The sequence below is a fragment of the Chlorocebus sabaeus genome, chromosome 26 (assembly GCF_047675955.1).
Source record: "Chlorocebus sabaeus isolate Y175 chromosome 26, mChlSab1.0.hap1, whole genome shotgun sequence".
In the NCBI taxonomy this organism is placed as follows: domain Eukaryota; kingdom Metazoa; phylum Chordata; class Mammalia; order Primates; family Cercopithecidae; genus Chlorocebus; species Chlorocebus sabaeus.
The window spans coordinates 27,422,703-27,444,832 of record NC_132929.1 but is presented as its reverse complement, the minus strand read 5'-3'; the positions used below and the strand labels follow the sequence as shown (position 1 = coordinate 27,444,832).

The window sequence follows — 22,130 nt, the reverse complement described above, 5'->3', positions numbered from 1 at the left end:
TCTCCACACAGGTAGCAGTTAAGTTATATTCTCCTCATGCTATTTTTAAGCTGATTTTTAAAATTAACTGCTCTATTCATTATAACCCAATAGGCTGAAAGGGAGAATCTTTTAAACAAAATAATTACTATACTTCTTTGTCCAAGAGAAGGTGTGAAACAGCAAATACAGAAATTAGACACTGGCTCTTTATGTTTCTCAGTTGAACCTTATCAGCCTAAACTGAAATCCAAGAGTTGGGACAGAGTTCAGCAGAAGGGCAGGAAGAACAGCTTTTCCTGTTTTTCCAGGGTCAAACCTTTACAACATAACTTCATCATTTTTAGTGTTCAGTATTACAAATTACCAGAAGGGCTTTAAAAATAATAATAATATAAATCCAAAGTTAGTGTAAAAAATTCAGGGTAAAATAGTTAACCTGTTTGGGCTTTCTGTATTCCTGTTCCCATTCATTCTAGTAAATTTTTAACTATTTAGCCAAATGTGTACATTTTTGTTTGATAACGAGTTACTTCTCTCTGTTATGGCTACTTGTAGTTGTTTTGTTTCTTCATAATAAAGGCATTTTATAGTTTTCTGCAGATGTGCTCATCTAATAACATGATGCCAACCATTTGTTTTAAAGAAACACTGTCTAAAAATTAGCCATATAAAACCAGTCTTTACTTTTACTTCGAAAGGAAAGTTTATTAATTCCCAATGTTCTTTACATTTTCATTTGGAAATATCATTCCTGACAGAAATAGATACATTATATCTTTGAAAGCTAATTAATTAAAACAGTTTACATTTACCTTAGCATTAAGTCTGGCTGGCTAATTTCAAAGTATTAAAAATTGCACCTATTTGGGCCAACTGGGGTCCTGAATAATTATCCAGGGTAAAAGTATAATATTTCAAACTTTATACATTTTGCTTTATCACACATTTACTTTCCACACAATGTTCAACTTCACATTTAAAAGGCAAATTAGTCTTTAATTCCCTAATGAATATAATAGTCTTGATTTGATTGAAGTTTCAAATGGAAAATAAAACTATATGGAGTTTTCAGTAACTGCTTAGCCCAATAAATGCTGCCAATAGTAAGTTTAAACACTTGTTTAAACAGTTTACAAAGTATTACTTCCTTTGTTATCTTCAAAACAACACAGACACACATAAAGTCACACATTACAGGCATCTGAACTGGTAAAATGTTACAGATTAGTGGCATGCAGATATTTTACATTTTTAAGTACAATGAAAAATGCTGCTTATTCATTTTCCTTGAAGAGATGAAAACAACTAAGCTAAAGGTTTAATTAAAATATAATTATTTCATGTATATAAGAGTTTTTGTTTTTAAACCAAAGTGGCAGAGATAAGAATTTTAGGTCAGAACAACTTATTTCTTAACTGAAGATTGTCACTGGCAACATTTGGTACTAAAATAAAATTTCCTCAAAAAGCACATTTCCTATTGATCTCATTTCACCATATGGCCGATTCCTATCTACTCACAGTTAGATTACCCAAAGGAAGTTTTAAATCCTGGGTCAGCCTCTCTCAATTGCACAGTACACTTTTGATTGGCTTCTCTCTGTTTCCTAGTCAATACTTACACACACACACACACACACACACACATACACTTTAAATAAGAGCCTACAAAAAATGCTGTGTTTACTGTGCTCAGTTTCTTTCTTTGCCTCCCCTCCTCTCCTTTCCCACTGGTTGAGGAGCAAGATAGTATATATTTTATTTATTTTTTTGAGATGGAGTTTCGCTCTTGTCACCCAGGCTGGAGTGCAGTGGTGTGATCTCGGCACACTACAACCTCCACCTCCTGGGTTCAAGCGATTTTCCTGCCTCAGCTTCCCCAGTAGCTGGAATTACACGCTCTTGCCACCAGGCCCAGCTAATTTTTTGTATTTTTAGTAGAGACGGGGTTTCACCGTGTTGGCCAGGCTGGTCTTGAACTCCTGACCTCAGGTGATCCACCTGCCTTGGCCTCCCAAAGTGCTGGGATTACAGGCATGAGCCACTATGCCCAGCCTAAATAGTATATATTTTTAAGTATCCTTTCAGAAAAGGCCGCTCATCCACAACTATTCTGAAGACAGTAAAGAACTGCTGAAGAGGAAGAAAAAACTGGCTGTGCAATAGTCAGACCTCCTCTGAACAAAGCCTCCTGGAGGAAAACAGAGCTGCAGTGGAGGCATTACTCACCCATGTTCAGAGGCAATGGAAACTATTTAGAATCATAGGCTTGTCAAGTATTGGAGCTGGAAGGGACCTTAGGGAGCACTGAATCCACTCACTTCATTTTACAGATGAAATGAAGACAAGATAGATGGGAGAGTCTTGCCCAAAGTCACATACAGTTAGCATCCAAATCAGTATTGTTTCCCAAAAATATCACATGGTGGCAAATGGAGCATAACTCTGTGGGGCTGGACAACAGCTAAATTCAAGCAACATTTGTTCATTAAGCACCTACTATGTACAAGGCACCTTATGAGATGGTACTGAAGATACAAAGATGGATGAGACACAGTCCTGACTCCAAGGGCTTATGAAAGTCCTTGGAGGCCATGCTTCAAAACCTTTCTTAGCAGAAATATTACTGACCAGGGCTAAGGTTGCTGGTGATAACAAGGCAGCTGCTGCCCTGCAGAGCTGATCCCACAACAGGTGGCATTTTCTTCCCTTCACTATCTATCAGAACTAGTGCTTGTTACTCAGCTGCTAGGCATGAAAATTCTTGAAACCCTAGGGACACTCTTCTCTCCTAGGCCTCCAGTCATACCTGAAGTCTTAGCCTCTCCCACCTGCAGCAATGACAGGAGGGCAGTAGTGCTCCAGACCCTCCTCTCAATTCTCAACTGTTTGCTTTCTCCCTTGTGCCCAGCCTAGGCCCTCTGCAAGGATTCTGACAATTTCCCAAGGTACTGTCAAAGTGACCCAGGAAAATGTCCTACCATATACATCACTGGTATCTAACTTCCACCGCCCCATCAACCACCTCTCCCACCTCTATGTGGGAGCTGAAATAACTCCAGTCCCTAATGACACACCCAAGCCTCAATTACCCACACTCCAAAAGATGAGAAAGATGTAATGGTTGGTTAGAATAAAACCGATTCAAGAGGCAGTGGAAAATAGTGATTTGATAATAAAACTGATCTCTCACATTTGTATGGCGCTTTCCAGTTTATATAGTGTTTGTATCCAGTTATCTGATTATATTCTTACCACAACTCTGTGAGGTAGTTAGTGAAGATATTATTCCCATTTTATAGCTGAAGAACCTTAGGCTCGAGAGACCAAGTGGTTTGCCCAAAGTTACTCAGCTAAGGAAGTGTGGAGCCAAGTGTCCACGTTTCTTGACTCCAAATCCAGTGCTCTTCCCCCTATATAGTCTATAATTGGCAGGCAATTGAATGAATTGCCCATGATCATATACCTGCTAAGTGTTGGTGATGGGATTAGGATTCAGTCTCCAAATCTGTTAGTACGGTGCCCCTTCACCATACCAACTAGCTGGGCCAATGTGCTCAGAATCACTACCATGGAAGAGATCAGAAGAAAATCTAGTTAGTTAATTACTCTTTTCTGTGTCTAGGTTGTCAGCTCTCTCCTTCAGCCTCCCCCAAGTCAACAATGTATCCCAACTGGCAAAGCCTCTAAAACATGTACTGTTTCTAGAACAGAACCCAGAGTCAGGTAATAAATTTAAACTTGCAACTCCTCTTCCATTGGTCTACTGATTATTCAGTCATTGCTATTACAGACAGATGGGAAAGAGGTAAGCAGAGCAAATCTCGGTTCTGCCATTAAACAAATGTAAACCTTTAATTTCCATCCTCTTTCCCCACCTTGGTCAGCAATTTGACTTCTTAACTTCTGAACTACAAAGTAAAATCCAATCTGATCTAGTGCTGGGGAGTAGGAAAGCAGTGAATAACATCCCTGAAGTTCTTGGCGCTTTTCTCTGGCCAGTATATCACAACAGGAGGCCCTATCGTGTGATTTTCATCCAGTGGGCTCAGCTGGATGCTTCCAAGCACTCTCACACCTTTCCTTTGTGTGCGTCTCAGTACGTTAGCTTTAGGATTGGTTGAGTAGCAGGGATATTTGAGATGAAAGCAATAAGGGGAGGTAAAGGGAAGTTGCGAGTGGAAGGTAGAGCTAGGACCTTTCCTCTTAGTTCTCTGCTAATTAAAACGAAAACAGCTATTATTGCATCATTAGTAGAAGAGGGGAAGGAAGCTTCAGGATCATGACTTAAAACCTGACTCCAGAAACAGTTCTACCGAATACAGGTAACATAGCACAGAACCTAGTGTTCTCAACTTCCTGCCCTCTGCCCTTTTTTGCTGATGCTATAAATACTTGAATTAAATATGGGATCTTCTTTGTAAAAAAGGCACTCAATCTACTCCCCAATCCCAGAAAGGCATAAAAAATTACATTAGTCCAGAATTTTTATGCTTCCTCTGTCTCCTTCATAGTGCCTAGGAGAGGGCTGAGTACATCATATGCGTGAACAAGGAAATAGCTGCACATGTGTTTGTAAATTCCAAAGGGCTATCTTACACTTAAAGCATGCTGATGCTTAACATTGGTTTTAAGAGTTTTCAGTTTGAGCATCTGAAATATTCTCATGGCAGCTATACGGAAGACATTGGTTTCCCTAATGCTGGTGCCCTGTCAGGGGCCATGTTTCTGTTGGAAGAGAAGCACCTGTTCTTTGGGCTGGTGTGCCAGTCTCCCCTTAGGGAAATTGGTTTGAGGAGTACAGGCACTGGGATGATTTCTGAGTTTTTAAATGAATGGACTTTTATTGTAAGATGAACTGCATGCCCCTCCAGGTTGGTAATCTTCTAACCTGGGCCTGCAGCAACTTGGACAGGGACAAGGGAAGCAGGGCTGGGAGACCGTGTCTCCCTCCAATCAATTTTCCAGATGAAGCCAAATACCTCATTATGGTATTTGATGATCTTTATGTACAAAATATTTATATACAATGAGCCCTACAAAGATGGAAGAAAGGGGCTTAATCATGTTGATGAGGATGGAATGTTAAATACATTAGGCAAATGGATAGATTTGGTGCTAAAACAACTAAATGATTTCTAGGCTTCTAATATTTATTTCCTAAGAGTCATCCTCTACATAGCTATAAAATGTGGTGGTTGGTAACATAAACTGCAAACTCTAGGGAGTAATTTCATATTTAACCTGGGCCTGCAGCAATTCTAAAAAGGACAAGGGAAAAGGACTGGGGAGAGAGCATCTCCCTTCAATCAGTTGTCCAGATGTAGCCAAATACCTAGTTAGATATCTGACAGTACACATGCACATACACACACGACACTTATTTACATTATACCCTCCAAAGATGAAAGAAACTAAGTCATTTAATCACGCTGATGAGGATGAAAACAGCTTCCAGTTATACACAATAAGCAGATGGGGAGCTGCAGTGCTGAACTAATCATATGATTTCTAGACTTCTAAGGTTTATCTCCTAAACATCATCTACATATGCCATAATAGATGTTGGTGATATGAGCCCACAAGTCCAGGTGAATGATTTTACACTTAAAGTAGACCTGCACAACTCTAAAAGGGGGAGGGAGATAGGCCTGGGGAGAAGTTATCTCCCTTCAATCAGTTATCCAAATATTGCCAAATATCTCAACACAGTATCTGGCAAAACGAATACATAGAAAAAAATTTTATATACATTATGCCCCATTACAATGGATAGCAAAGGATTAACTGTGCCCATGATGATGAAAGAGCTACCATTTCCACATACTTTGGGCAGAGAAAGGGATGAAGTCCTAGGCTAATTAAATGGTGGATAGGCTCCTCAAGTGTATATTTTTCTAAGGATTATCGTCAATATGTGCATACTCATGGAAATGCCACCTTTCAAGCCACTTTAAAAACACAGGTAATAATAAAACAAACTGATTAGTAATCAACATTTCATGTCATAGACTCTGTTGCATGCGACCCAACTATTTTATAAGCTAAAAACAGTGCTATATTTTTGATAATTTTCCATTATCTTGCTTTGATACTATCAATAACTGCTTGTACAAAAGAAACAGCCATGGTTGAACTCTGATTTTTTTTTTCTTGCTTTCTGCCAGAGTTTGCCAATAACCGCTTCAGCCCCCAGTTCACAGCACTGTGGGGCTGCAAGGAATGCTCTATAGGGTCCGGGATCTTAAGAGGCAAGGCAAGAAAGAGAGTGAGAAAAAAAAAGGAAAAAGGCTGACTTGGAGAGGCAGGTCAGGGACTGAGCACTTAAATAGGTTTGTAACGAATCCAAAGAGGAGAAAAGACATCTAAGAGAAATGTTCTTCCCTTTGGCAACACGGTAAGCAAAACGTATGTATAAAAAAATTTGTAATTTCACCCAGTGGTGTGCTGATGAATGCTTATCAACCAGCAATCTAGAGGGGGAGAAAGCCCCAGTTTCTTACATATTGCTAATTTCTGTGATGTAAATATTTCTACCATGGCCAATTTCAAGCCATTGTAATAACAAGAAGTAGTGAACATGGAGTTGAGAGGATATGTTCAGTAGCATACTATTAGGTAGTATTTCTACATACATACCTATTAGATGTAAATAATCTTAAGAGGTTAGAAAATAGTAAAATGTAAGATTTTTGAGTATAGTATTTGTTACTTTTGTCCTTAATATAATTCATTCAATTGTAAGTACACATCATTTCATTTTAAATAATGGCTGTATTGAACAACCAGTTTGCAAAATTCTTGAAAATATAACAATTGGCAAGCCTGTACAAGTTGACTCCAACACATCACACCTAAATGGGTGAAAGGGAAGGAAAAATCAGACTGAAAACCATGAAACAGTATTTACTATGTTTTTAAAATAGATAAGGAGATGAAGCCATAAACTAATTAAAGGATTTTTAGGGCCAAAGGTGTTAGAATATTCTGCTTATTGTGTTCTCAAAAATTAAAAAAATTTCAAGAAAATGAGATATTTCAAAGGACTTCAGAGACACAGCTGTGGGTACTTATAATACAGGTAAATGTCCAACTTTACAAGGGCTATCTTAAACAGATTCCATGTGTTTTACAAGCTAAATAGAATAACAGAATAATATATTAATCATTTTCCTATTCACTTGTTTTATTGCTACCAGGCAACTAAGGAACACTCCGTTACTAAACAAACTCTGGAATTTGTTTAGTAACAAATTAGAGAAAAGAAGAGAAAAATGACAATGAATTGGAAGAAAGGGAGGGGAGAAAGGAGGAATAGAGGGTGAGTTGCCTTGGGCAGTGTCAGAATGTCACCAATCACAACCTCAGGCACTGACAGTTATCAGAGTAGTGCACTTGAGCCAAAGGCTGCAGTCACCTGCTTCCTTAGTTTAGCATTGCAAATTTACACCACTACATCAAAAGATTAATGCACACTACAATGCAACCATTTCAGCTGTACTTTCACAGGCTTTGTCCTTGAGATGACACGCATCTGGATAAATGATAATTCACATTTTTCTCCTGACATTCACAAATGTCTGGATGGATCATGTACTGCGGACAAAAGTCTAGATAATTAACCTGAATGTTCATCTTTCATCCTGTGATCCTGTTACACTAAAGACAAAGCAATAAATGCTTCTAAAATTTGCCAAAAAAATGCAATCATGTGCATCAGACAGCCTTAAGATACAATATTTTTGTTTTATTCAGGAATGTACTGTTTTAAAAGCTTCTCTCTTACTAACATTTAGAAAATTTCTATCATGTTTGAAAAACTTTAAAACAGCTTTGTAAATAGTTGTCCTTTAAAGTCATGTTAAAGATTCAATTTATGTTGAATAGTCAGTAAAAGTAGGTGTGCTAATTCATTTTGCTACCTGTGAGTCTGGCTTGAAGCTGCATTTGTGGGTTAACAAATAGACTTCTTTGCTAATACTGTTTTAAAGTGTCATAATGTTGTCTTGCTTTATGAAGATGACACTACTGATCTCCAATCAACAGGGCATGTGCATTTACTGATTTTTCTGGAACGAAGACAGAATTTGTGCTAAATTGGTCACATTTTCACACGCAGTTAAAGATTGGCAATACTAACTTCTTATGTGGTCCACAGAACACTTCTGATGTATTTAGCCTAACTCAAAGCTATGCATGTAAACAGAGATAGGCCTCTATCATAATCACAATTACAAACACATATTATACACTAAATTCCTTTCAATGATTAAAAAAAAAAAGTTCATGTAAGAAAGCAAGACAACCCAATAAGAAAGTGGTTAAATTCATTTTCCATGTCGTCACTCTCTAAAATCTGCATCAGTCCATTTGTCAAGTTGCCAGAAGTGCCCATGAGCAAATAAAACAATTGTATATATTACAAAATCCAAGATAAATAAGTAGTGCTAAAAAAGAATAACAATTAAATTATTAGTTATGTGGTTAACGGAAATGAACAAACTTTGATAAAATGGTCCTGATGGGGAAGAAGAAGAGTATTTGTTTTTCAATGGCCACACCATGGTGAAACTTCACTCCTCCCTGAGGAAGTTTACCTTCTGTCTGCTTCAACTCTCTTCTTACGAACTAGGTAAGAAAGAAAGGAACATAAAGACAAATTGAAGGGATATTTCTTAAATTCCAGATAAACAGCATTAATTACATAAGATGACAATCTCACACACTTGAGGATATAGTTATCTTAAATTTTAATACTCAACCATGACAATCAATGGAAATGATAAAATAATCCAGTGTCTGGTGGAATTTACATTTAAATACAGGTATGTCTGATAGTTGGGTACTCCAGTGTTAGAACATTCGCATTTCTATGGGGTAGAAATTCCAGAAGAGACCTGTGAAACTATGCACTTTGACTATTTTCATGGCCGTTTATCCATGGCACTAGCAACTCTGTCACCAACTGGCTTTAACTAACTCTTCACAATCTTTTAATGCTAATTATGGGTTGAAGTCTGGAAGGAGCTGCAAATAGTTCAAAGATTCTAAAACTCTTCTAAATAAAAACTCTTAAATATCAACCTACAGGAAGGTATGATTCAGAGATTAATTTCTATTAACCTGATGTTTAGGATCGAAGAAGTTGCCCAGACTGCCTGTTTCCCAGTTCCTGCAACCCTCTTCTTCCACCTTTCACTTTCCCAACTGCAGGCTCTCCTGGTCACTGGGAAGAGGGCTATTGAACCTTCTTGGATTTGGTAAAAATGTGCCCTGGCTGTAGTCTTGCTCTAACTCTCCACTTTAAATAGCCTAGCTCTGGCCTAGGCTCTTGCCCACAGATGCTGCTGCTTGGACGTAGGCTGCCCTATTTTCTTTAGACCTCTCGTTTTGCCTGTTTTCCTTTGGTCTCCATGTTGTTTGGTTGTGGACCCAATGTGCTTTTCCTAGGTGTCTTCTGACTGCTGCTTCCACTCTTCCCCAAATCCCTATTTGCCTGTCTGCCCCTTGGCCTCACCCTGTGTATCCCCCAGGCAAGTACCATCACATGTCCAGCCAGCCTCCTGATGCCACACACTGCACCTTGCCTAGGCCTCAGGGTCTTGGCAAAGCCTGTCTGGACAAGGAACTGGATACTAACCTTTATTTGCCCCTTCTTGTTCTAACCTTTAGCTTCTATCTTGCTCACTATCTGAGTCCTCCTTGAGGCCAGCACTGTACCTGGTGGAACGCCTTGCCCAGTTCCTCCACCCAAGATCTGGCATTCTGTCCCTGAACCTCAAACTGGGGATTGAAGCCTGCTGTTGACTGACTGACCGCTTGCCAAATGGATGTTTCCCCCTAGATGTCCTTTTGCCAGGCTGTTCCAGATGGCTGGGATATCCTCAGACCAAGTTTTCCCAGTTCCATTCCTCTTTGCTATGGTTGATCAGGATATGCTCCACCCCTAACAGAAGAAATGCCAGGGATCCTCAGCAACAAGTGGCCACAGGAAAAGCTGAAGGGGCTAACTGAAAAGGCAACTTGTGAGTTTAAACTTCATAATGTAGCTCCATGTTTATATCACATGTAAAGTGCCAAAGTATCAGACATACCCATATTTAGAACTAAGTACCAAAGCAGTCAGAAGTCAAACATAATTGGGTATCTGGTGCACGTAACAACACAAGGTGATTACATGTAAGTAAAAGAGAAGCAAATACACAAAAGAAATCAAGCAAAAATCAAAGGCTACCTGGAAAATAGAACAAACTTCTTTTTTGAGAAAATGCTATGATGTAACTTAAACACTGCGAGGACCACAAAGACTCCTATGACCATGTATTATAATAATGTGTCTTATATGAAGAAGTGAGTGACATCAGAGGCCAATGGAATGGTATCTGTAAGATGTTGCATCTGAAGTGGAGAAGTGAATGCTCATGCTCTTCTAATGGTTAACAGCACATATTATGGCTGAATTACCCAGGTCATTATTCTTTGTGATGGCAGCTGCCACCCTTGTTCGTGGCCCTTGCTTGGTAAACTGGTATCCAAACTTGAGGATCCTTGAATTCTCCTCCAGCATCTGGGCAATTTCCATCTCTACAGCTGTTCCCAACTGCTGCCTCTGGTTGCAGGTGCAGACACATGCACAGGATGACCAAGAAGGAAGAGGAAACAGTTACTTGCACAGGAAAAAGACAAGGCTACTTGCTAGACAAAAAGGCAAAGAGGCAAAGGTCTCAAATTAAAAGGTACAGAGTCACTTGAGATGTTTTCTCTCATAATCATTTGAATCCTGCTCCTTGTCTAGAAGCAAAATCCAACAGACAGCTGAGTTCGCTGGTGTCCTACAGCTGAAAAAACTAAGCAAATTGTTTATGAAGGAAAGGATAATTCCAGAATTAAAATGAAAGCAAAACTAATATTTGGTGTTTTGAATTCATCCCAGTATCTGTGGTTTAAACAAAGGGTGTTTTAAAAATAATGAAACTATTTTGTAGCAGCCAATCCAATTACTAAATTTTTATTTTATTTTTTACTTTTCACCTTGGGAATTCTTATTTACTTATTTTGGTAAAATATATATAAAATTTTGCCATTTTAAAGTGCACAATTCAGTGGCATATAGTACAATCACAATATTGTGCAACCATTACCATTATTCATTTCCAATACTTTTTCTTCTTTTTTATAAAATGTTTTTATTTTTGACTTTTGTGGATACACAGGTATATTATATTTATGGGGTACATAAGATATTTTGACGCAGGCATATAATGCATAATAATCACAAGAGGGTAAATGGGGTATCCATCACTTTAAGCATTCATCCTTTCTTTGTGTTACAATCAATCTAATTCTACTTTTTAATTTTTTAAAATGCATAAGTTATTGTTGATTATAGTCACTCTGTTGTCACTGTGTTGTGCACCAATTATATTTGTGCTATCAAATATAATTTTTTAATTCTGGGATCCATATCCAAAAATAATTAAAGATCTCAACCTATGGGCTGTTGTCTCTCAGCAGAATCTCATTAGGTGATTCTGAGCAGCTTTATTGTGGTTTGAACCATGTACACTTTTGGATGAATCAGCAAACTCTGCAGGCGGGCTACAAAAAAAATCTCCAACTTGTTTAAGTTTGTGGGAAAAGGTTTTTTTTTTTTTTTTTCTTTTTTTTTTTGAGACGGAGTCTCGCTCTGTTGCCCAGCCTGGAGTGCAGTGGCGCCATCTCGGCTCACTGCAAGCTCCGCCTCCCGGGTTCACGCCATTCTCCTGCTTCAGCCTCCCGAATAGCTGGGCCTACAGGCGCCTGCCACCTCGCCTGGCTAGTTTTTTGTGTGTTTTTTTTTAGTAGAGATGGGGTTTCACCGTGTTTGCAAGGATGGTCTGGATCTTCTGACCTCGTGATCCGCCCGTCTCGGCCTTCCAAAGTGCTGGGATTACAGGCTTGAGCCACCGCGCCCGGCCTTTTTTTTTTTTGAGACGGAGTCTCCCTTGTCGCCTAGGCTGGAGTGCAGTGGCGCGATCTTGGCTCGCTGCAAGCTCCACCTGCCGGGTTCACACCATTCTCCTGCCTCAGCCTCCCGAGTAGCTGGGACCACAGGCGCCCGCCACTACGCCCGGTTAATTTTTTTGTATTTTTAGTAGAAACGGGGTTTCACCGTGTTAGGATGGTCTCGATCTCCTGACCTCGTGATCCACCCGCCTCGGTCTCCCAAAGTGCTGGGATTATAGGCGTAAGCCACCGCGCCCAGCAGGGAAAACGTTTTTTTGTTTGAGTCATAAACTAATGAAAAAATAAAAAAGAGGTTTTATTTTTTTTCTTTTTTTTAATAGGGAGGTCAGGCACTGTGGCTCCCGCCTGTAATCCCAGCACTTTGGGAGGTCGAGGCAGATGGATCACTTGAGGTCAGGAGTTCGAGACCAGCCGGGACAACATGGTGAAAGCCCGTTTCTACTAAAAATACAAAAAATTTGCTGGGCATGGTGGCATGCACCTGTAGTCCCAGCTATTTGGAAGGCTGAGGTAGGAGAATCACTGGAATCTAGGAGGCGGAAGTTGCAGTGGGCTGAGATCGTGCCACTGCACTCCAGCCTGGGTGACAGAGTGAGACCTTGTCTCAAAAAAACAAAAACAAATAGGGGCATGTAAATATGGGAATTTAAAATTTAAGGGACAAAGTATATTTTTTCATAACACAGTCATTACATTTCAAAAAATAAGGCTGGGCGCAGCAGTTCATGCCTGTAATCCCAGCACTCTGGAAGGCTGATATGGGCAGATCATGAAGTCAGGTGTTTGAAACCAGACTGGCCAACATGGCAAGACCTTGTCTCTACTAGAAGTACAAAGACTAGCTGGGTGTGATGGCAGGCGCCTGTAGTCCCAGCTACTCAGGAGGCTGAGGCAGGAGAATCGCTTGAACCCGGGAGACAGAGGTTGCAGTGAGCTGAGATTGTGCCACTGCATTCCAGCCTGGGTGACAGAGTAGACTCTGTTTTAAAAAAAAAAAAAAAAAAAAAAAAAAAAAAAAAAAAAAAGTACAGGCTTGTTTGGAAAATGCAAATTAAAATGTATATAAAATATAAAAGTCCCCTTACTTCAACATTCCCATTCCCCACAGAGAAAGCCAGATTGGCGTGCACTATGTAGTGTTCTAAACATTTTCTATGCATTCACACATCTACACAATCACTTGTACATCTATGTTTTTTCACATAAATGGATTATACCAGCATATTGTTTTGAAGTGTGTTTTTATTTTTCATTTAACATTAAGGATATCTTTTCATGTTGGTAAATATACATTTACCTCATCCATATAAAGAACTGTGCCACATCCCATTGCAGTGATGGATCATAGTGTATTTAGCCAGGCCTTACTGACTTATCGTTACATTGCATTCTATTTCCACTATTCCAAACAAAACTGTAGTGAGCTTCCCTCCTCCCAGTGCATCTTGGGGCATTTCTGCAAGTATGCTTATAAGACAAATTATAGCTGGGTCAGAGGGCAAGCATGTTTCCAGTTCTCGTATATTACTGACTTACTGTCAAAGGTTATGACAGCTTTTATTCTTGCTAACTGTACAAGTGTTACTGCTTTCCTTACCCTAGCCAAATAAGATACTACTTACCTTTTTAATCTTTGTCAATACACTTCGTGAAAATTTATATTTCTTTTATATTTATTTAACTTCCTTAATTTGCATGTGTCAAATGATGAATAAGAACAATGAATTTTCTTATGGATTTATATTTCTTTTTTCTCAGGAACTACCAATCCATGCCATTTGCCCATTTTTCTACCAGCTTATGGTTCCTGTATTTTGTGTTTTTTAACTTGATTTGTAGGTTTCTTGTATGTTAGGAAATTAGCCCTTTGTCAAATGCGCTGAAACCATTTTGCTCTGTTTGTCTTTTGACTCTCATTTTGTCACTATCAGAACTTGTTTTTCATTTCCATATGGTCAAATTTATCAATCTTCTAGATATCATGTTTAGGAAGCCTCTCTACTCTTCCCGATTTCTTCCATTTGGTTTATGATTTAATATATTTTAATGTTTAAATCTTTATTTCATCTGGAATGAATTTTAACGTAAGAATGAAGATAGGGCCAGGCATGGTGGCTCATGCCTAAAATCCCAGCACTTTGGGAGGCCGAGGCTGGCGGATCACCTGAGGTCAGGAGTTTGAGACCAACCTGGTGAACATGGTGAAATTCCATCTCTACTAAAAATACAAAAATTAGCAGGGAATGGTGGCATGCGCCTGTAATCCCAGCTGCTCGGGAGGCTGAGGCAAGAGAATCACTTGAACCTGGGAGGCAGAGGTTGCAGTGAGCCAAGATGGCGCCATTGCACTCCAGCCTGGGTGACAGGAGTGAAAGAAACTCCATCTTAAAAAAAAAAAAAAAAAGAAAAAAGAATGAAGATAGAGACCCAATTCAATTTTGTTCCAAAATGCTAGCAAATTCTCCTACCATCTTTTGTTTCATTCTTCCCTGATTTGAATCTGCTTTATCGCTCTGCTAGTCTATTTTTGTGCCAGTACCATACAATCTTGATTACTTTGTAATAAGTTAAAAACATATACCTTTTAAATTTGGAAAATTTAAATATGGAGTGGATGAAGAAGAAAAGTTTATAGCTTGCATCCCAAGCAAGTTTTAAGGCTTATCTCTTTGCTTTTCTCTTTCTCGTCATCGAGCAACCCCTCAAATGAGTCTCTCCTTGAGAACTTAACACAATGTGATATTTCCAGTTAGACAATAATAATTATGGGCATCCACCATGTAGAGATTAACGCTTTAAGCATCATGAGTCAATGGGAGGGAGTGGCAGCAAAAAAGTAAGAGAAGCTGACCTCAGATTTTCATGAGCAACTTTAGCAAATGACATAGTTTAGAACAGTGGGACTGTATCAAGGAAAGAGCCCTGAGCTAAGGTTAGGGCTGCCACTACTATGGCTTGTGCCCCTGGAGCATTTGAGTCCTGGACTTGGGTAACTTGCAGTGTTAATGCAATGGTCAAAAGTTATCCCAAATCACCTATATTCCCAAGTATCTGAGTCCCTCCTCTCCAAGTAGCTGGCTATTTCCCCAGTAGTTTAAATTCTGCTCAGCATCCTTACAGCTGCTTTGTTGTGCAATAAAAGGCAAATCCACACTTACTCGCCCTTGATTTGAATGTTCTATTTATATAGACATCAACTGTAATTTCTTTAGGGTTTTCTGTATTTTGTAATGAATCTTGGATGACATTCTGGCAAAGCAGTGAAACAGAAACATCATCTCTGCTTTTATGTTAACTTAAACCATTAATATAATCTGGAATCAAAAATAGGAAATATTAATAATAGAATAACAGCTTTTAGTTTTGTTTTTTTGAGGGGGAGGAAGGAGATGCTAATAGCTACATAAAAGACTTAGAAGCTGAAGAAAATTATGTTGGGGGCATATAAAAAAGGGGAGGAATTAATGTAACATACACTATGTTTCTTCCTCAGCCTGTATCTTTTTTTGGATTTGAGGTCTTTTTTTTACACAAACCCAGGACAATAGATGGGCATCAAAATTTCTTACAATTTGGATATATATTTTTTCTATATACTTAAATTATGTAAGTATGTAGTATATTAAATTATATAACTTTTATTATGGTATATATTTTATATATATATATAAAGATGAGGTATTGCTATGTTGCCCAGGCTGGACTTGAACTCCTGGGCTCAAGGGATTCTCCTGCCTCAGCCTCCTAAGTAGGTAGCGGGACTAAAGGCCCAGGCTCTTTTTCTATTTTAAGTCACCAAACACAAAGGGGGAAAAATAGAAACAAATGTTTATGCATATCTTCAAATCACCTTCTGTTTTTTTCTAAGTGACCTCTTTTATCTACTCAAATTTATTTAGCAGTTCCCCATCTGTTTCTTTTATATGCATCACTGATTGTTCTTCCCGCAGGGGCACCTGATTAAATCACTGCATATTGACCTGGAGCCTAGCCCAGCAGTCTGCCCCTGGTGGTGGATTCTCAGCAGGCCTTCATTTCGGTGCAGCTGCCTATTGCTGTGCTGTTAAATTGGTCTTGGCTTCTGGTTCTGCCGAGGAAACTGTCTTACAGATTATTTTATTTCAAACCCCTCATTTGATAGATAAGGAAACTGAGGTTACTTCGAACAGTCTATGAGTCAATGAACACAATTTGGATGTAAGACAAGTTTTGACCCCGAATTTCCTCATTTCTTAAGTAAAGCAAAATAATTTTTTCCAATTCCTCTAGAAAATCAAGAGAGAGAGGGAGAGAGAGAGAGAGAGGAGAGAAAGAATAGACAGGGTCTAGCTCTGTTGTCCAAGCTGGAATGCAGCGACACATCCATAACTGACTGCAACCTGGAACTCCTGGGCTCAGGTGATCCTCCTGTCTCATCCTCGCAATGCATTGGGATTACAGGTGTGAGCCACCACACCTAGCCTCTCTAGAAAATCTTAATCCTCCTTGTCATATACAAATAAAGAGAAGCCAGGCTGGGCATGGCGGGGCTCATGCCTGTAATCCCAGTACTTTGGGAGGCTGAGGCAGGAGGATGGCTGGAGCCCAGGAGTTTGAGACCAATCTGGGAAATATAGTGAGACCCTGTCTCTACAAAAAAATTTTAAAATTAGCTGGGCATGGTAGTGCGTGCCTGTAATCCCAGTTACTCAGAAGGCTGAAGCGGGAGGATCACTTGAGCCAGAAAGGTGGAGATTGCAGTGAGGCCAGATTGCATCATTGTACTCTAGCCTAGGCCACAGAGTGAGACTTTGCCTCAAAACAAACAAAAACAACCAAACAAAAAAAAAGACGAAATAAAGAGAAGCCATTTTGGAAGAAAATGAAAGATTACAGTTGAAAAACTACACAAATCCATTCCTAGATGGCTGAGGAAGGGTGATGAGGTTGATTTAGTGGGGATTTTAGGGAGCAAGTTCTTTGTACTTCAGGGTTTTTTTTTGTTTTTGAGACAGGGTCTCGCTCTGTCGCCCAGGCTGGAGTGCAGTGGCATGATCTTGGCTGATTGCAACCTCTGCCTCCTGGGTTCAAGTGATTCTCGTGCCTCAGCCTCCTCAGTAGCTGGGACTATAGGCGTGAGCCACCACACCTGGGTAATTTTTGGGCAGAGATGGGGTTTCATCATGTTGGCCAGGCTGGTCTCAAATTCCTGACCTCAGGTGATCTGCCTGCCTTGGCCTCCTAAAGTGCTGGGATTACAGGCTGTACTTCAGGGTCTTCTTTATATGCATTGTCAAAAGCTGCTCTATTCTAAATTTTCACAATTCTAGCTCATTCTAGCTTCATTCTAACTCAATAGTAGGCATAGAGTTGCCAGGTTTAGCAAATAAAAATACAGGACACCCAGTTAAGTTTGACTTTCTGATAAACAACACATATTTTTTTTTAGTATAGTATAAGGTATCCCAAATATTTGATGACACATGCTAAATTTATATATCATTTATCTGAAAGCCAAATTTAACTGTATTTTATGTGGCAACTTTAGCTAGGTGGTATCTTGTAAGGAACTAGAGACAGAGTGTGTGATACTATTTCAGCTATGGGGTTTCACAATGGCCTAAATCCGTAAAAAAAGTTAAATATACTTTGGAACAGGGTATCCACTTCTGTGTTAGTTCCCCTGGAAATATTTACTAAGTGCCCACTTAGCTTCTTTCTGATATGAGTCTATTCAACAAATATCCCTGAGTGATCACTTCTGTTCACTCCCTTCATATTTCTCTCTGGCTTGTTTCCTTACTCCCCCACACCCTGATGCCACTTTCTAATTTACTAGCAGCTGGACATATGCTAGGATACACAGCATCAAACTTCCTGAGTGTGAAGAGCCCTGTGTGGCACATCCCCTGGGGTGCTGCCTCCACATCTCCGTGTCTGGGAAAGCTGTTTTGGTGGCACATCCCTTCTGGCAGGATGAGAATGAAAAAGCTCCTGTCTCCTGGTGGGCTTTCCATGTTCCTCTGGCAACAAACATCAGAAGTCCAAGGCCAGAGGGCCTGCACTGAAACAGTCTGCTTGTCCTGGTTAGCAAAGACAGAGAGTAGAGCCTCCATGGGAACTGTTGGGAGTTTCCAGGGTTAGGCAACAGTCCTGGGTGGCACTCTGCAGCTTTATCAGGTCTTGGAGGGTCTGGACCAGGAAATTTTCCAGAGATGGCCCCCAGACATGCAAAGGATGCTCTAAGCAGTCACCTCCCCAACTGTCTCTCCCACCACCCCACAGGGGAACGAATGCTCATACCACAAGTCTCCTTGGTCTCTCCTTTCCAAGGCCCTTTCTTTTCAAGATACAGTGTCTGGAACCCCATCACAGACCCTTCCCCGTGGCCAGAGGAGCAGGGCTCAGCATTATGGCTGATCACTGAGAGTTGCTGTCTGTGGGCAGGAATCGGCTGAAGCCAGCAAAGCAACTCGGAAGGCACAGCAGGCTGATGCTGGGAAAAAGAGGTTGCCAGGCAGGAAGAGTTGGCTCTAGGGGAAAGCACCTTGCTTTGGCTGCAGATGGGAACCTGAGAAATGCTGCGGTCATGATCAATGAGATTGTGATCAGACCACAGTCTCATGGGTGTGGCCTGCTACTCTAACCCAGACCGTCTTCTAGAACCCTGATTCCTTTAAATAGGCTCTCTGCAGCCAGCATCAGACCGCAGGAGCCTGCCTCTGCTCTTTTGGTTGTAGAAGTCTTCAGCCAAGGAAAAGAAATCTGAATCTTTGGCCATGGCCACCCTGCTTTCTCTGTTAGTGACAGTCCCAGCGAGAAGCAAAAGTAAGGCTGGGATAGGACAGGGCAGAGATACATGCCAAAAGGCAACAATGATGAGACTGAGTAAAGCAGCTGTCAACACCTCTGCCACCACCTCCTCGCTTTCTCTTCTGGAGCCTGACTAGCCTAGGGTTGTGGGTAGATGGCTCTTTATGTCCCAGGCTGCCCCACTGTACATTGTTTGATTAGTAACATGCTCTTCTGCACATCCTCCATGGGCCAGAAATGGTTATAAAACTTATAGGAAATCCAGTACATCAAATGGAGTCACACACAGAACTGTGTCTTTTAACTCATTCCTTGTGGCATTTCCCCTGCTTACTGCACACTCTGTGAGTTGGCTTTGCCTGTTCTCTGGCCTTCCTTACCTGGTTGTCAATCTTGATCTCTGTCAAGGTGTCATTTTCTTTCAGTGCCTCTACCAGGGCCAGGATTCCAGTTCCAGTGATAAAATTGGATTCTATGTTTAGACTTGTCAAAGTCTTGTTTACTTTCAGCATGTCTGCAAAAGCCTTATGACGCAAAAAGAAAAAAACTTAGAATTAAGTTAGAATTTCTAAAGATTAATTTACTAAACCCCTCACTCCAAAATTAAATACAGATGTTTTCTAGCACTTAAAGAAAACTTTCACCAAATCATACTTTCACTTCCAAGTAACAAAGATACAATTTAAAACCGCAATTAAAATATTTCAGTCCAGCAGTCTAGACATAAATTTCACATACTTGCAAAAACTTTTTTTAAAAAAAGATACTGACATAGGATTACTGATTTTTTTTTTGTTAAGTAGAGACATTAAAAAAACACTATCTGTTTTCTTTTCTTTTTCTTTTTCTTTTTTTTTTTTTTTGAGAAAACACGTTTTACCATTAGAAAAAAGGTAGAAAGGACACAATCCCAGAAAACCTAGTTTTTTTCCTTTTACTATGAATTGATTAAAAAAATAACTTTACCATTGACTAGTACTTGGACACTACTGATTTAGTTATATTATTTCAGATCATCTATAAATCAGAATTTTAAAAAGATAACTTTTGGAACAAAATCACCACTGAGGGTGGCAAACCCATGGGAGACTCCAGTTTGAGACAGCAGACTGCACATGTGCACCTGCCGGCTCTCTTTACTCCCAAAGTTTCCCACCACCAGGAAGAAATAATATAATTTTTAAGAGACTGAAATTCTCACAGTGCAAGAAAACAAAACAAAACAAAACAAAACAAAAGGCCATTATCTTGAGAAATTGCTGAAATACAGAAAATAGAAGGATTGACAGATAAATTCGCACAAGCAAGTTGTTGCCTGAGCTGCTAGAGATAGGTTCCATTTGGGGCAATTCCTTAAAGAACTGCCTTAGGAACAGATGGAACAGCTAGGGCAGATGGAGAGCATACTATCCCTCCCGGCACCTTCCAGGAAAAAGAGCAGCTGCCAGCACAGCTATCAATGAAGTCTCCCAGGAAAAGCCTCTGGTGAAGGTGCTGCGAACTGTGAGAGAAGCAGTGAGGAAATGGAGGCACCTCCAGACCTTCATACCAGTACAGTGTGGGGGGAAAAGGGGAAAGGCAGCTCTGCCAGGAAGGAAGTACAGTATTCCCCGCAATCTGCGGTTTCAGTTACCTGCTGTCAACCGCAGTGGGAAAATGTTAAATGGACAACCTCAGAAATAAACAATTCTTAAGTTTTAAATCGCATGCTGTTCTGAGTGGTGTGATGAAATCTTGTGGTCTATGTCGCCCAGGAGGTGAATCACCTCTTTGTCCAGTATCTCCATGCTGTCCCTGCCTATGAACCAATGACATTGTCTGCTTTTGACATCCATCTATTGACATCGTCATGGCTGGATGAGCCAGGATCACCGGAGGCAGATGATCCTCCTTCTGACAAATGGTCAGAAGGGCAACAGTAGCCTAACACAGTCCCCTTGCCTATGTCATTCACCTTACTTCATCTCATCACACAGGCATTTTACCATCTCACGTCATCACAAGTGGGAGGAGGATAGTACAGTAAGATATTTGAGAGAGACCATATTCACACAACTTCTATAACAGCATATTGTTATTACAATTGTTCTATTAGTTATTGTTATTAATCTCTTACTGTGCCTGGTTTAAGAACATTATTATGGGTGTGTAGTATAGGAAAAGACATAGCACATATCAGGTTTGGTACTATGTGTGGTTTCAGGTATCCACTGGGGGTCTTGGAACATATCCTCTGCAGATAAGAGGACTACTGTATATTGAAAGGTGTCCCTCCCAGAATGAAGTCCTCCTAACTGTAGTGATTGCAGGGGACTCTCAGGCTGCCTGTGGGCTTCTCATACACATACTGCAGAGAAGGTGGCAGGTCAGCACACCTGCTGCTGTAAAAAGGTCTCACTCATACGTTCAAAAAAGACCATTTGTCAGGCTTTTACTGTGCTCTAGCAGTAGAAAAAAACAAAAATCCTTGTCCTCAGAGAGGCTTATATTTGAGTAAGAGGGCAGAGTCAGTAAATTAATAAATAAAATATATAGCTTATCAGATGGTGACAAATGGAGAAAAATAAAGGGGCCTCCTTTTTAAGGGAGAGGTCTGTTGGTAAAACAGATAGATATAACTGCAGGAGAAATGATCCTGGTTTATACAAACCAACCTTGCTCTCCATTCAAAAATATAAACAGGCAATCAATAATTGTCAGACATTTTAGGAAAACCAACATCATGAAAGAATAAAGTTGACCAAGCAGGACAATATGCCATAGAAGAAACAGCACAAATGTAAAAATTCTAATTATGTATTATTTTCCTCCCTGCCCCACAAAAAAAAGAACAGGAAAGAAAGAGAGAAAAAGTAGGGGGGAAAGAGAGAGAGAGAAAACATTTTGAAAATTTTTAAAAACTACATTGAAATAAAAGAAAATAATAGACATCTAGAATTACAAAATAAGTATGGCTGAAGACCAAGTTGGTGATCTAGAAGATAACACTGAGGATATTTCCAAGGATATACAGCAAAAAGACAAAGATAGAAACTATGAGAAAACCTTAAGAGATGTGGATGAAAGATGCAGAGATTCAACATTCATCTAAGAAGAGTTCCAGAAGGATAAGAAAGAAAGAAAGAAAGAGAGAGAGAGAGAGAGAGTGAGAGAGAGAAAGAAAGAAAGAAAGAAAGAAAGAAAGAAAGAAAGAAAGAAAGAAAGAAAGAAAGAAAGAAAGAAAACAGAAGGGAAGAAGTTATCAAATAATTAAGGAGGAAAAATAAATTTCCCAGAGATGAAGAAAGTTATGGATCTTTATCTGAAAGAAATCACTGGACACTCAGCAGAATGAATAAAAACTACTCTTT

The 22,130-nt window shown here is 39.8% G+C and overlaps 1 protein-coding gene across 2 annotated transcripts in view; it reads right to left on the bottom strand.

The window, feature by feature from the left end:
* Nucleotides 1-661: 661 nt before the first annotated feature.
* TMOD2 (tropomodulin 2) overlaps nucleotides 662-22,130 on the bottom strand; it is a 65,129-nt gene continuing 43,660 nt past the window's right edge. The window contains exons 8-10 of one of the 2 annotated variants that reach the window (XM_008016598.3): nucleotides 19,161-19,304; nucleotides 10,447-10,591; nucleotides 662-8,610 (exon numbers count right to left, since the gene is read on the bottom strand). In XM_008016598.3, the coding sequence (XP_008014789.1) occupies nucleotides 8,576-8,610; nucleotides 10,447-10,591; nucleotides 19,161-19,304 (324 nt within the window). In that variant the 3' untranslated portion in view covers nucleotides 662-8,575. The remainder of the gene's footprint in view (nucleotides 8,611-10,446; nucleotides 10,592-19,160; nucleotides 19,305-22,130) is intronic. The other variant, XM_008016599.3, reaches the window with a different exon arrangement.